Source organism: Centruroides vittatus, unplaced genomic scaffold, assembly GCF_030686945.1.
Source record: "Centruroides vittatus isolate TY-2023 unplaced genomic scaffold, ASM3068694v2 contig_564, whole genome shotgun sequence".
Classification (NCBI taxonomy): domain Eukaryota; kingdom Metazoa; phylum Arthropoda; class Arachnida; order Scorpiones; family Buthidae; genus Centruroides; species Centruroides vittatus.
In genome coordinates, this window is record NW_027122335.1 from 456,095 (window position 1) to 473,506 (window position 17,412).

At 29.6% G+C, this 17,412-nt stretch overlaps 1 protein-coding gene across 1 annotated transcript in view; it reads right to left on the reverse strand.

Annotated features, from left to right (window-relative positions):
• Dpm1 (Dolichyl-phosphate mannosyltransferase subunit 1) overlaps positions 1 to 17,315 on the reverse strand; it is a 39,311-nt gene extending 21,996 nt beyond the window's left edge. Inside the window, exons 1-2 of the mRNA XM_067274781.1 lie at positions 17,111 to 17,315; positions 7,800 to 7,899 (exon numbers count right to left, since the gene is read on the reverse strand). Of these exons, the coding sequence (XP_067130882.1) occupies positions 7,800 to 7,899; positions 17,111 to 17,226 (216 nt within the window). The 5' untranslated portion in view covers positions 17,227 to 17,315. The remainder of the gene's footprint in view (positions 1 to 7,799; positions 7,900 to 17,110) is intronic.
• Positions 17,316 to 17,412: the final 97 nt, after the last annotated feature.

Sequence of the window (17,412 nt, forward strand, 5' to 3'; positions counted from 1 at the left end):
AATGCAATGAACATGAACATTCTATTAATTCAACACTATATTCATTTATATTGAATAAACTACCATTTTTATTAAAGATGATACAATACTGAATTCTGCTGATATAATCTGATGTTGATAATTTTTCAACTGATCCAATCTGATACTCACTTCTATATGATACTATAGATGTTGGTAATAAAAAAAAAACCTGAAAGCTCATTGATTTAGAGAATTTTCATTTTGTTCACTAATCCTTTAAATTCAAACATACAAAATAAAAGTTTACAAATCAATTTAAAGGTATCTTTCAGATCTGGGCCCTAGAAATTGTAGTTTCCAGTTTGCCTAGAACTAACTTCAGCCACTTTTAAAAAACAATTTAAACATACATTGAATAAATTTATGACAGTAAAGAAAAATTACCAGATTGAGAAAACAGTTGCAAAATCATCAACTGGCTTGAGATATTACCAACTCTGGCTACAAATCATCAGACTGGGCAACACTGTTTGCATATTACCCATCCATTGCTATGCAGCACCTTACACCAAGTTGGCACCTTCAAAAAGTGACAACAACCACACATCATGTGCTCATTGGTGGCAAATCACATGTGAAGAGTCAGTCTGCTTAAGTTGGGCCAAATTTATAGCATAATACATCTATAATTGTGTTTGATGTATTCACACAAAAAAAAAAAAAAATAGTTTGTAAAATGAACAAATCCCAATATTTCAGGAACATTCTGATATGCTGATATATATTGGTATTGGATCAGTATTGGTTGTTACCGGCAAAACCCGATTTTACGTCAGGGTAAGCGTGTCAGGCCAAACTAGTTTAGAATTATTATTCAAGTATATTCATGGTTAAAATTAAATTAAAAGGCAATCAATTAGACGAACAATATTTATTCAAACATAGTCTACTTAATAATTATGGTAATTTATTACAATAGGTTAGAACGTACGTCCCCACTGTTCCCTGTCTTCTGATTGCTGGACTTGGAGAAGAGCTGCCACCTTTGATACATAGGGTAACATTAACCTCGTTTTTTATAATTAAGTAGCCTGTTTGAATAAATATTGTTCATCTAATTGATTGCCTTTTAATTTTATTTGAACCATTAATATACTTGAATAATAATTCTAAACTAATTTGGCCTGACACGCTTATGCCAAACTAGTTTGGCGTAAAATCGGGTTTTGCCGGTAACAGTTACATCTGTAATTTTTATGTTATATTTTATTATAATAATTTTCACTTAAAAATTGTTTAACATCCACCACAATAGCAAGGTTGAGGCCAAAGTTTTCAACATGAAAACATGTACGTTGGATGTTCAGCACCGTCTTCCTGTAGGCGTAGAAGTTTGACAATGGTGTTTGGAACATCGAGCATGATTTCACTGACATTCCAAACATCATTGTCAAACTTCTACGCTTACAGGAAGACGGTGCTGAACGTCCTACGTACACGTTTTCATATTGAAAACTTTGGCTTCAACCTCGCTAATTAAAAAAAAAATCTTAGTCATAAGTCAAACTGATATCAAAATATGTGAATATTACAAAAATTCCTAAATGATTTCTAAAATTGTTAAATATTTTTCTTTTAAAACAATGATACTATGGAACCTGATTATATCAAATCAGCTGAAGAAAAAAATTTGGTCTTTCAGTTAAAAACTTTGAAGTTATAGAGGTTTGACTAATAAATCAAAATTTTGCGCATTAGTTTATTGATGACCCATAATAAACTATCTACACAATATTTCTGTGAGTCTTATGTAGAATCATTGTGTCAATGTAAACCTCTTGGTGTTGTCCAGAAACTCAAAAATGCTTAACTGAATGGTTAAACAAGCTACTGAGAAATGCTTTCCCAAATAGTTGATCTATTCACTCCTAAGTGCTTTGTAAGGATTTTTTTAATTGCAATATTTTATGCCTAAAATTAATGTTTTTTTAATCACAAACATACCACTCTTTGTGACTTATTTTTTAAAATTTTGCCACAAGGTTAAAATTTCTACATAAAATCAGACTTTAATCATTTTTTAATATTAAATTATCAAAAATTCATTTATTATGTGGTCAGAGAAATCCATTAGCAATCAAAAACAAAAGTTTGAAAAAAAAAAGCAGATATGAATGGCAGTTACAATATCTAGGTCACACACACTGTCTGGAAACCACCACCACCTCCACCTGTTGTCTGTCAGATAACACAATGTTTACTTTTAGTCATATATGGTTTTCATTCTTTATAGAAAGTTTCTGATTAGTTTATTCAATAGATGAACACTAATTATTTTATTTAAATTAAAATTCTGTTGTTTGTGAGATTATTATATCAAAACTCCATTTGAGTTAACCAGTTTAATTTAACATATAAATCCCTATGAAGAATAACTGGGGAAAGAAAGACTTTGAGTTATCCCAATTTGAGTTAACCAGATCCCACTGTAATCTGTGCTCACTATTTTGAAAATGATTGAATCCCTTCTTCTTTAAATACAAATATTCTACAAAAACAAAAATAGCACTTTTCTTATACTGAACTGTAAAAAAATTGTCAAATCATGTCATCATAAACATTTTATATTATAAACCGTGACATGTCCATTAGTCTGGAAGAATAGGAGTTACTGGATGTTCCATAATGAATACCCTTATTTCAACTACTTATAACTATTTAAGGAATATAGTAACAGATGCCAGAACTTGCACATCAATATGAATAATGATAAAATTTTCAGTTATTACTTTATGCACTCAATATGGACACTTCCAGTGACACAAAATATTCAATCAGTACCCTACCACCTGCCATACATTTTGCAACATTTGGAGAGTGACTTCAACTACTCATATGATGCATTCACACAAAGTGAGCATATCTGGCACAGATGTTGTATAAACCTTGTCCTTAACATATCCCCAAAGGAAAAAACCCATTGGGGTAATGACAGGTGATCTCGTAGACCACGGGATAGGACAGGACTGTCTCTACCAATCCATTGATTCAGAAATGCTTCATCAAGACATTCCCACACCAACATTGCCCAGAGAGGTGATGCCCCATCTTGCTGAAAAATTTATGTCTCAGCTAGCCACACAACACTCTGCTTTTTCCTATACCAACATCATTTCAAAGAGTCAGTAGCTATAGCACACCTAGCAGGAGAATTGGGAACTGGAACCCACAGCCACCAAAACTTCAAGAGTGCACAAACACACTTGCCAAGGAAAAGTGAAATCAATGACATCAATATAAAGCAGTGTTTCTCAAAGTGGGTGATAACGCCCCCTTGTGGGCGGTGAGTAAATCTAGGGGGGCGCTGGAGGCAGGGTACTGAACGGTGACCAAAGGCAAAAGTTGGGGTCACTGACAGTCGTTTCCTTTCCTCTGTTAAACTGATAAGAGGAAACATTGCATTTAATGGTTTCCAGATGTTGAGAACAATGTATGGTAAGGGCACAAAGTGCGAGATTCATAGAAAAGTTTTCCTAAGAATATTTCCAATCCTTTCTCACACAAGAGAAAATGGGTTAGGGAGCATTGGGTATAACTTTATGGAACAAAGGGGGCGGTGGATTGAAAAAGTTTGGGAATCACTGATATAAAGCAATAACATTCTGAAATTCAGGTAATCATTTTGGGACACCTGTATGTTAATCTTTGTTTATTCTTTTCAGGTAAAGCATGGCTCTGAGTAAGGAGATATAAATTCAAGTTATTTTAATAGGGATGCATAGTTAGTGAGAAGTTGCCAAAGAGTTTAACAGGCTGTATTTATTCTACACTTGAGCATCAATCATAAAGCAGTCTGGGTAAACTCTTTGACAACTTATTGCTAATTCTGAGTCTCCACCATCGAAATAATTTGAATTTGTTGCACCTTATACCATGCTTTACCTGCAAAAGAATAAATAAAGATCAATAAAAAATTCTATGAACAAACACACCCAGATATTTACATACTATTTCCATATAAGTCTATGAAACACCTGTATAATTAGCATTTAATGTTGAGTATTCATATACTGTAACACACTTCCTTTCATTTTTTGACATCTTAATAGTTATTACAAAATTCATATAAAAAAATCATATAGTGTTATTCTACAATATATCTATTTTTCATACTCTGTGATAGCATGAATATTAACAAATTTCACAAGAGATTAAAAAAAAATAAAGTTAAAGATGTAAAAACTAATCAAACATGTTTTATTTGAAAGTTACAGACAGATATTGACAAAATCATTATAATCATTTATCTCAAACTCTTCAAGCCTGAAATATATTATACATAATAGCAACGAATTGAATCTTTAAAGAAATTCCAGGATAATTAATTGCAAATTCGATAATCTATTGCAACCTCTAATGTTTTTTGATCTACTTACGAGATCTTCCTCATGATTCATTAAATTGGAATGCAGAAATTGGAGCATTTTTAAAAATTATTTAAAAACATATAAACGAGAATTTTTCAACTAATTCTTTTAAAAATTTAAAATATTTTAAATCGATTAAAATGAATTTAAATTTCTCCAAAATAATTTTTAATTCAACTGCTTCCTTAGGTATAATGATTGCCATGCATAAGATACTTGTCCTTCCTCTTTGAAATTAATGCAACGGCCGCTCTTTACTGATTTAAATATTTCAAGAGCTTCCAGTCTCTTTATTTGGTCATCTTACATTTGTCATCTTTATTTTAGATCTCAATATCAGTATTATAAACAGTGTTGTCCATACAATATTTATCATAAACCATCTCACCCTCCATTGTTTATACCAGCGTACTCATACGACCCATATATCTACAAAATAGCTGCTTTTCATGCCTTAACCAAACATGCTTTTACCCACTGTATGTACTATGAGGACATGTTAAAAGAGCTCAAACATCTTGAGGACATAGCTAAAAGGCATGGTTACCAAAAACATCTTATTTGTAAATTAGCGAATGCCTATTCCAACAGGGGTACTCCTATGCCCAATAACGTTGCATCACTAAGCGAGAATGCTCACAACATGTGCCGCATAGTTATAGATTGTAACCACAACATGAAAAGCTTATATCAGTGGTTCCCAACCTTTTCTAGGATGCGGAACACTTTTGTGAACAATTTTCTTTAGCGGAACACTTACTTAAGTTAATATGAAATACATAAGCTTGTCATCAGTTATTTTATTAGAATTGAGCAGTTATAATTCAAAATCTCTACTCATATTATTAACGCCAATTCCAAGACAGGAAAAAATATACCTAAATAACTTTAATGGGAAACTTGTGCCTGATGTTTTTTACATATTTCATTCAGTTTTTATCATTGCCTTTATCTTATTCGAAACAAAAGTACACTCCATAAGTACGAATCGTACAGTACATATATATTTAAGTTTATGAAAATTTTATGATTTTAATTTTTTGATATTCGGCGGCTCAAATATGATTGTACGCTTTCCGATTTGCGACTAAATCTGCGGAACACTTGGGAGATGCTTACGGAACACCAGTTGGGAACCACTGGCTTATATAAAGAGATTGCCTGTCACAGAGGTGATAGATTAGCTTATAGGCGTGTTCCCACTGTTTATAACATCCTTAGAGATGGAAAGGACAACACCGACATGCTTAGGGTCCCTGGCATTTATAAGATTACGCTGAGACACAATAGATTCCAGCATGATCTTGAGTACATCAGCACCACCATGATCTCTCAAAGTAAGGCTGGCCAAACACAAGTATGATATCAGTAAAGGAAAATACAACACCGCCCTAGCCAGGTATGCAGCAGACAATGGCATTCAAGTCCATCTAGACCAAGCTTCCATCATAAGACAATTTAAACATGACCAAATAAAGACACCAGAAGCTCTCGAAATATTTAAATCTGTAAAGAGCGGCCGTTGTATTCATTTCAAAGAGAAAGAACAAGTTATGCATCTTATGCATGGCAATCATTATACCTAAGGGAAAGGTTGAATTAAAAATTATTTTGGAGAAATTTAAATTCATTTTAATCAATTTAAATTATTATTTTAAATTTTTAAGAGAATTAGTTGAAAAATTCTCGTTTATAGTTTTTAAATAATTTTTAAAAATGTTCCAATTTCTGCATTCCAATTTAATGAATCCCGAGGAAGATCTCCTAAGTAGATTGAAAACATTAGAGGTTGCAATAGATTATCGAATTTGCAATTAATTATCCTGGAATTTCTTTAAAGGTTCAATTCGTTGCTATTATGTATAATCATTTATGCATTACACACATCAATAATCTTGTTTCTAATTACAGCAAGTCTACACTTAATATTGTTTCATTACAGCATCATTGTGCAAACATACAAGTACAACTGTAATCATTTAAATTATCATTGTTGAATTTTCTTAAAAAACGGTGAAACTGATTCTATGAAGTGGAAAATAAATGCCAGAGGTTGCAAACGCAATCTAATTAGAATAATATTAATTGTTGAATTATATCTTGTTTATATCAATTAGCCTACGTTAAAAATGGTTTCGTAATACATTATTTCATTTAAGATTCATATTTCAATAGTTTCCAATAACCTATCAATGGCATTAAGTGTAGGCTTGCTGTAGTTCCTTATTTGAATAAAAAATTTAACATTTAAATTATAGTAAATAATAATGATATTTTAAAAACTTCTGATAATTTGTTAAATTGCTTCATGTATTGTAACAGTGAAGACATGACAAATTATCAAGAATTTAAATACTCTAATATGCTTCTTGTCTAGTTTAAACTGTTGGCGAGCTCTATGATGGCATCTTTATTTCTAGACTAAAATTCCATTATTTATTATTGCCAAATGTCAAAATTCAATTTTATTTTAAAATTATTATATTTTATAGCTGTGTCTATATTAAACACTTCTTGACAAAGTTTAATTAATATTCCAAGTTATTAACTTATTATTTACTTTATTTTTATCATTGCTACATTCATTAAAATGACTTTTCTGCATTATGAAAAAAATTGAAATATTTTTATCTTAAGTTTTTACTTCAAAGCAGGAGTTCACAACTTGTGTTCCACAGAACCCTAGGGTTCCACCAACAAAATTTAAGGTTTCACAATAAAATCTGTTGAGTGTAGTGATGTATGAATGTGCCAATACAGACTTGGGACATGAGGTGCAGTTGTTCTAGTCTTGGATCAAATTCTCTTATGGCATCCTATATACGTGATAGAGTTATGTATAGCTTTATAAACAGTGGAAACTGATTTATCCGTAATGGAACAAAACAAAATCATGATATAATGTTTGACAAAATGGTCAAAACCATAAAAATGGTAAAACTTAAACCAAAGCTAGAAAATCATTTAAAAAATAACCTTAAAAAGTATCTAACGTATAAATAATAATAGTCATTAAATATGCTTTAATTTGTTGATATCTTTACTGCAAACCTATTTAATATAATGACAGGAGTGGCCAGTTTGATGGTACCGTACATATTTCGACACCAGTGAGAGGACACTCATATCAGATGCTTGTGAAGGGGTTAATTGTATAATAAACTTCAAATATTGCTTGTTTTGCTGTTACAAAATGAGAATACAGTCATGCACATTAGCAATTGATCAGCTAGAAAAGTCTGGAGTGCACGTACTCTATACTTTACTCCTGGTAAAACCACACACAATAAAATAAATGTACGAATTATTAATTTTTTAGGACTAAAAAAAACATGATACACTAAAATTCTTTTCCTTCATATTTAAATTGCATAATTATCACTAATGGAATAAACATGAGATACTTATTACAATTTTATCATTTCCATAAATCTTCTGTAATTGTTCTGCTACAGATAAAGTACCATCTGGGCTTCCATCATCAACAATTATAATTTCAAAATCATATTCACTACAAAAAAAATTAAATTTTTATTTAAAATTGAATCATTTTAAAACAAAATTATATATTGTTAATTATTAACTAAAGTAAAAGCATATAATTGAATACAATTAATTTTCATAATCAATTGAAGATGAAAATTAATACAAAATTACAAAATCTGTACTATAAAACAGAGGAAAGTGTCTATTTTCTAGTGAAAAAGTTTCAAGAGAATGCCTGTTATAGAAATAAATTAATTTGATAAACAAGAAGATAAAAATGTTCTCACTGAGTTGTGAGATTTGACAGAATAGAGTTAACTCAATTCCATTGAACCTCTGAAATAAAAATGAGGTGAGGCATTTATCTATTATATATGACAGACATGGGCAAATGCAGCTCTTTTTGAGTTACATGTGGCTCTTGCTGAAGGTGTTAATTTCTGTTTTTTATTATTATTTTTACAATTTTATTTTTGTAATTTTGTGAAAATATGTTTATTAAAAAATTCAATATTTGTTTTATATTATATTTATATTATATAATAAAATCGCGCGCCTTACCATACTATCCGCCACGACAGTACAGAACTGCGGCTCCCATGCATTTTGCAAAACCTACATTTCGGCTCCCACTAAACTCTTGCTTGCCCACCCGATATATGATGTTCCTGTGAATGTCAGCCATTTACATGGAATAATGGGTAGATCACAATGTGGCAACATAGAATCAAAAGCAGCAAAAATATTTTTAAAATGGTGAAATGACTGACAAAAATCTTTTGAATAACATCCACACTGGAAGGGAGGGGAGAGTTACAATTGGACAAAAAGACAATTCAGTGGATGTCTGTTTATTTCATTAAATTTTATACAATTTATGCATTTTATTATATTTATTTCAAAATTTCTTGTTTGTTTCATTTATACTTATGGTATCTATCATTCATAAAGTGATAAAGGTTTTAAGGGTGGTTGAGTTTTGTTAAACATCAAAAGAGGAGACAAGATTACAAAAAATTGGATAAACTGGGACAAGAGGAAGAGGGGAAGTAAAAATTTCAAGAAAAATGTGGACATAGTTTATGGACATCACCTTACCAGGACTTCCTAGGCCTTTCTATGGACCATTCAAATATTACATCAGTAATTTATGGGGAGGAGGCTTCATTTGTATCTGACAATTGTTGACAATAGGTAAGACAGAGGATTGTCTTTGATGACATAAATTCATATGTTGTTATTTTTCTCCACACTCATCACAAAATTTCTGGGGATAACTGCAATATTATTATAGCATTCCTTTTAAATAATATATTATATATCATCAGTGCCAGATTAAGCCTCTAACAGGCCGTAGACAAAATTTAAATTAGAGCCACATTTAAATAAGTTGTTTCTAAAGAAAACTTAAATAATATCACCTAAAATTTTTATTAATAATAGAAAATACAAACACTAATACAACAATAATTGTATAATCATGTTTCTGGTATAATGAAAAATATATAAAAAGATATATTATTAGTCATTAATCAGTTTTTCAAAAATTTAAATTTTTCGTTTGCGGATTTTCATTTCAGAAAATTGACCAATAATATCTTTGTAATCTAGCTGTTTGAGAATATCTTTTTCTGTAGCAATCATTGCTGAAGACCTTGGCCTTTCCTGTTCTTATTGAATTTCTTAAATAATTTTTAACTTGTTTTAAAATAGAGAAAGCTCTCTCTCTCTGTTGCATTACTTACAAGCATGGTTAAGTAAATTCTTAACATTACTTTAGTATTAGAAAAAGATGGCATTTTGTATGAACTGGTACATATTGTTTGGGCTTTGCAAATTTTGTTTTCTTGCCATTAAAATAGATTATGCCAGTTCATTGTCTAGTTCTTCAACATTAATGTCATTGAAGTAAACTTTTTTATTTCAATATCAATATCAGAAAGACATATTATTCACTCACAGAATACTACTGTAACATAACTATTTGGTGTTTATACTCATAAGTCCTAATTTGTAGAACAAATGAAAAGATGTTTATGTTACTTGTTACAATAGCAACTGTAATTGCAAACAGACAAACAGTAACAGTGAACACACATTGCAAAATGCATAATTGGAGTTATCATGTATACATAGCCGATGCACACTATACACTGGTATAGGATGTAACACTGAATCCAATTTTATTACTTTATCAATTATTATAATGACATTTATTTGTATTATTTAAAAATAATAATATAGAATTTTTTATGTTGTTAAAGATTTATTTTTAAAATATTTTTTTATTTTTTTAAAATTTATTATTCATTTTTTCCTGTATTTACACTGGGACCTAGACATTTGTCTTATTTGTTTATTGGTTAATCCGGCACCGTAAATCATGTGTTCTTTGTTTCAATTATTATGCCTTTGTGTCCTTTATCATAACTTAAATTTATCTTTGTATACTAGTACATTTATCAATTAACAGGACTTATTATAGTGGAAAATTATGGATGCAGATATTTAATCTTACAGATCAGAAATAATATATTTTTTATTTAGTTTGCCTGAACACATACACTTTAAGCTTGTGTTTCGAACTTGTTTGTCCCTCCTCAGCTGGCATTCAAAAAGCACTTTCTATAATTAACAATTAAAATGTTTTTTTGTTACAATTATAATTAAAAATTAAAATAAACACATTAATTTCCCGACAATAAAATAATAAAATTCTTACAGTTTCCGTATTTCCGAACTTCTTTAAAAATTCAAATATACTTGTAATCCACATTAACCATATAATTTGAACTGTATACCTATTTTTTATACATCATAATTAATCTTATTAAATTTATAATTGTAATTTCATCTAAAATTTCTACATTAACTACTTACATCTTTGATTATTCTTTTTTACTTAATCTATATTTACAATTCATTCCAAATCTCTCCTTTTATACTTTCCCTCCCCCCTTCTATAATGCTTCTCCAGGATTGGTGGATTTCCCTTCTGGTATTGTTATTTATTCTTTCTGTTTGTCTGATTATATTTATATGTTCATATAACTGACGTTCATAATTATTTTCTTCTTTTTTCCTTATTTTAACAGTGTTTAAATCAATTTCGCAACCTTCCATATTACAATGTTCAGCCACTGCTGAATTTGCATATTTTCCTTTTATTGCTCTAATATGCTCACTTAATCTTATTTTTAATTTTCTTTTTGTTTCTCCAATGTATGTTTTCTTTGGGTTACAATTGCAATTAAATGAATATACAACACCTTTTTCCTCTGTTATATCATATTTTTCTTCTTTTCTATAACACAAATATTTTTTAGTTGAATTTATTTTTTCAGGTATTAAATTAATTCTACTTTTTACAACTTTTTTAATTCTTTCAAATAATTTTGGTACATACCTTAATTTAACAAATTTTTTCTCTCTGTCCATTGATTTTGATTGATTGTCATTACGTAATTTTTCATTCCATTTATTTAATAAACATTTTGGGTAGTCATTTAAAATAAACATTTTAATTATTTCTTCCTCCTCTTGTTTTTGTGTTTCTATTTCACTTGTTCTTTGTCTTATTTTATTCATATACATTTTAAATATATTATATTTCATACTAACAGATATAACAGATTTATAATTAATTATTTTGGGTATTTGTATAGGTTTAACATATTTCTTATAAACTAATCTATCATTTTTTCTTTCTATAGTTACATCTAGATAATTTATACTGTTCTGTTTTTCTTTTTCTAATTCAAATTTAATATTCTCTTTGATCTTATTAGCCATATTTATGATTATATTTTCATTTGTTTTCCTTTTATCAAAAATTATTATGCAATCATCCACATACCTGCTATAAAATTCAATACCTTCTATATTTTTCATCTTTTCATCTATTTGTATCATTGATATTTTGGCCAATTTTGGACCTATACATGTGCCCATAGGTATTCCTTCTATTTGGGTGTAAAATTTCTTATCAAACTGAAAATAGTTATTTTTAATTACTATTAAACATAATTTAATTATCCAATTTGGCGTTTTGATTTTTATTGACGAATTTTCTATGTCTTCTATTGTAATGCTAGGGTACATATTGACAACATCTAGTGATATTAACTTCAAATTTTCGTTAATAGTTATATTTTTTAATCTACTTAATAATTCATCCACATTTTTTATACTATACTTAGATACTTCTAATAAATTTAATTTATCTTTTAAAAATTTTTCTAAATTATAATATATGTAATTTTTCACATCTATTAGAGGTCTATATTTAATAGAATTTTTGTGTCTCTTTACCCTTATGTTAAATTTCGATGTTCTGTTGTCTTCTCTTTTTATGTATTTGATGTCTTCTTTTGTTATATATTGTTGTATTTTTAAATTCTTTAGTTCCTTGTCTAAAGCTTTTATTAGACCATTCACTGGATCTTTGTTGAGTTGGTCATAACTTCCTTCTTGAATTAATTCTTTGATGACTTCGATTTTCTTGTCTTCTTCCATTATTATTATTTGTTTGGTTTTATCCCCTTGAAGTATTTCCAAATTATTATTTATTAAAAATGCTTTAACATTGTTGAGATTTCTTTTATAATTTTTTATCTTATTTTGTGTTTTTTTATTTAATTGTTTATTTTTAATTATGTTTTGCATACCTGTTCTTATTTGCTCTCTCTCCTCTTCTAGAAACTTCCAGTATTTTCCAGTATAATAAGTCCTGTTAATTGATAAATGTACTAGTATACAAAGATAAATTTAAGGCATGTGTTCTTTGTATTCACAATGTTTATTTTGACATGAATTAAAATTTTCTAATATGCGAGTCCACAAAACAAAGATTGCAATTGCAAGCTTGTATCTGCTACAATAAATAATTCCTGTGTATTTGCAAATAGTTTAATGACATAATTATGACATAATTAGGGAGATGGGGTATCTTTATTTCTGATGTATGGTGATAATGGGAATAGAAGGGATAAAAAGAAAGGGCAAATTTTTGCTGATGTAATACTTGAATTGCCACTTATCTATTATTATGACATGATGCCTTTTGGTTTATTATATTTCTTGACTGTATTCTGTTTGGCAATCTATACATGATGGCACATGGCCAATACTTGGCATCTGCTTCTGCGCTAATTGATTGTATCATATGCACGTTCAAAAAATTCAAATTTTTTTCCATTCACCATGAAATCATTTTTTTATTATTTTTAATTGAAAGGGAAACAACTGAAATGTTGCATCTGGTAATCTTGTGGAAGCTGTAGATAGGATATTTATCAGAAAAGAGGATACATCTTTTAGGAGGGGTTTTAATAGAAACAGAGTCTGTTTCTTTAGGAGGCAGAAGATGGAAAAATTTATTGTTGATTAATTGACCAATAATTGCTTTTGCTGATAGTTATGTCATTATGTTTTGGAATTCGCGACTCTTTAATCAGATCATGTGACAGAAGTATTACACAGCTGTCTGGTGATCTGCCATTATCATTCATCCCCAAATATGGAGCTTGGATCACAAAAGTTTTACTACACAATTGTTTGGTGATCCCAATTCTGTTTTTTTTCCATCACATTATCCAAATTTTATCTGCTGTATTGCTTTTTCTTCCGTAAGCAGTTCCATTTGGCAATTCCTTGATTTACTTATTTTCCATGCCACTGGTTTGAATCTTTCTCAGGGATGTTGATGGTTATGCCTGCTGTTTTACAAAAATTATTCAATATAATACTGAACATTTCCTTTATAGTTGCATGATTCAGTCATCTTATCATAAATACTGCAAAAGTTACTTAAGGAAGTTAAATTTTAAACTGTTATTACCCATGTTTTGTTAATGGAATAATTCAACAAAACATTTTCTTTTCCATGCATGAGTTGTGCAATTAGGATGGCTGCCTTTAAATTTCAGATGTAGAAGAGGCTGTAAACTATTGAATGTTTCTAATCATTTTATGTTTGTAATGCATTGCAACATTGTTCTGAATAAACTTTCCAGGATTGTAATAAGACAGAGTGTAATTCTGACATATAGGTGTGGATTCTTTATATGTTGCTGACATGTGAAATGAAAGAGCCTTTTATAAATTTTAAAAATTTTGGTGTTTTAGTTAAGTGAGAGATAAATGAAAATGTTTTGTGGCAGTAATGAAAACAATGTAATCAGAATTAGCAATGCAATTTAAGTGCACAGATGATACCTTTTGTTAGCATCTCTGGTAGCCAACTGATAAAGACTGCATGCTACTCAGCAGAACACATGTTTGAGTCATACCTGAACATCACTTCAGAAAATGTTTCCTGGCAACTAGCCAAGTAGCATGCTGCATGCTGCATCAAACAGAATACATCCCAGTTCTTTTCTCTCCTTTTTTATGTATTTGAAATTATATAAATTGAGATAGCGGAATTATAGAAATTTATAGTTCATGTTTATGAAACAGATCTTGCCCAAGTTTTTGTATAGGTCTGTGCTCTGGGGCTACAGTCTAGGCTTCTACTTGTCATTGGTTATGTTTGTGAATAAGAAAACTTACTATTTTTATATTAAACAGGTTGAAATGCTAAAACATTAAGTTAATATTATGTATTCATCATTTTGAAACTGTAAGAAAACATTTTTTCCCTTTTTTTGAAAGCACAGGAATGTTGGCTCATAGAATGTATAGTTAAGTTAATATTATATCTATTATACAGTTATACATTTTACATGAGGATATTGCTATATAAAATAAAAAGTAATTGCAATATATTTGATTTTGTTTTCTATAATGACAAGTTTCCCCCACTATAAACTACAGGTGAAATTAATTGAAAAGAGACAAATCTAGTTGTACAAACATCAATATAGCTAGCTATAAATAAAGGAATAGAAATATGTATATTTTATTTTACTGAGAGTGCCAGCTTTTTTCAATTAATATTATGTTTGTTTTGGTGACAGCATCTTTTGTTTATGTAGCAGGTTGGAAAGTCTACATTTCTCATTTAATTGTTTTCCTTTTGATCAGTATTAATACCAGGGGTGTGCGGTGACAGTTTTCAAAAGGGACCAGATGTGAGAAAACCTATTTTTCATACCTTGTAACAATTATTATTTAATCTCCCATAAAAACTCATTTTATTTGCACATTAATTTTACTTTCCTGGCTCTGTATATATAACAGAGGGAAAGTATGGCAATGGGTTAAAACATGACCCCCCAAGATTTTTACATTTTTGAATTCAGAAGACATTAAAACATCAAGAAGTGCAAAAAATTCGGGGTTTTTTCTGTATGAATGGATGTTAGTGTGTGGGGAGAATGGTTTTCTTCACCTTCTTTGATGCTTAATAATACCTGTGCTTTTTGTCAAAAATTTCTGAAATTTTGCAGGGCAGTTTGTATATTATGAGGATTGATGCTATTAAATTTTGGTGGTTAAAGGTCAATGGGGAGGGGAGATAGAGAGAGGTCATGTGTTGTATCATGAGTAGGTCAAACTTAATAAATGACAATTTTACTTGTTATTAGCATTTACAATTGCTTTTTTAAATAAAACCCAACCCCTATGCTTAAAATTAAGCCTTTTGCCATTTTATAATAATTAAAAATATAAACAATTTTTAAAATAAAGTATCATAACAAATGGTGTCACATTCATTTTTAAATGTTGCCGGGAAAGTTAAGCAACTCGTTGCTAGACCTTTTTCTTGGAAACTTAAGGCTTAGTGACGTTTCGAGCAGACAATCCAGAATACAGCATGGAAATCATTAATTGTCTTCACTCTGCTGTGACAATTCATTTTGATCAGCTGCACTGATTCTGATCAGCCCCTAGTCCAGGGATGTCCAACCTGCAGCCCACTGCATCCTAAATTTTTTTAGGTATATTATCATTTATTTTGGTAAAGTGTCATAAAAATTATTCTTGTTTCACTGGATACACTTTGAAGTCATAATGGCATAACTGGTGTTAGAAAACTGTTTTATCTAAAGAACTGTTATGTGTGTGGGGTAGTACATACTGTTGTAAACAATTCTTTTCATGCATGAAAATCATCAAAACTGCTGAAAGAAATATGTTGAGTAATTCCCATTTAACTAACATTCTTAGAATAAATATTTCTAAGAATCTGCATGGATCTGCAGGATGACGAGCAACGTCATCCTGCAGATCCAGGTTGCTGCGTAACAGCTACCAATTTGTTCAGTTACCCTAAAAGCAGATATTGACAATATTATAAAAGGAAGGCAATGTCAAAAATTGCATCCAATTTATTTTTATTTTGTGCGAGTATAATTTCTTCTTCTTTTTTTTTACTGTAATACAGTATTTTTGTAATTATATATATTTGTTTTTAAAATTTGATATTCACATTTTGAACTTTTTAAAAGCATACATTTATATAAAGTACCTTTGTGGCCCACTGAATATACCTAAATTCCTAATTTGGCCCATTAGGAAAAAAAGTTGGACAACCATGCCCTAGTCCATTCTCAGCACACCACCAATTAATACATACTGTAGTTGACAATTCCATAAATAATGGAGAATTTTGACTCAACTAACCAAATACTAATTGACTGAAACAGTGGATAGATGATAATGGCTGCATTCAGTAGAGTCAACAGTTGTAACCGAGCAAAGGTGTTTCAATCGGTGGCTGTTACGTAATTACATCTGCTGAACAATGAGTGACATATGCATTGAAACAAAAAAGCAGCCATCATTGGTCAGTTGTAGCTAGTGTAAACAAAAGACGATACTAAATGTGATGTTAAAATACCAAACACATTCTGAAACAGTGCTACCGTAGAGGGCATTCAGCAATAAAATACTCAACCGCTCCAGAACCGTTGAGTTGCTGAATGCAGCCAATGAAATTTTTAATCGGTAATCTAAATGCTATAATGTAAATCATGTAAATTTTAAACAAGTAATGAAGTTCACAACATCAATTAATTATTAATTCTGGGAAAAAATATACAATGAATATTGTAAAAACTAAAATCCTAGTTTGTTATGAATGTGTTAATGTTATATTTTGGCTGTGAAATTCAAGAAATAAAATTATTCAATAAAAATGTCAAGCTGCACAAACCTGTGATATATTTTTATATTTTTAACAGCTTATATATTATCGTAATTTATTAATAAAAATTACAAATCAAATCGTATTTACATTGTTTCTTGTCAAGAAGAATTAAATACTAATCTCGATTAATAATAAACCATACCTTTCTGTCATATATTTCATAATCAGCCATACTATTATAGGTAGATTTTCTTTTTCGTTATACGTAGGTAATAAAATACTATAAAAATTTTTCTTTTGAGAATTATTTTCATCCATAGTTAAACAAGTTTATTTTATCTTGTTTGAACAACGTGTACTCGTGGTCATATTTTGCTTCTAGCGAACTCTTCCGGAAAAAACATTTATAATACCGATGATTATTATAATTGCACCTAATTCGTAATAAATGTTATTTCGTATAATTTTATTCCGTTTAAATTAATATTATTTTAATATTTATTA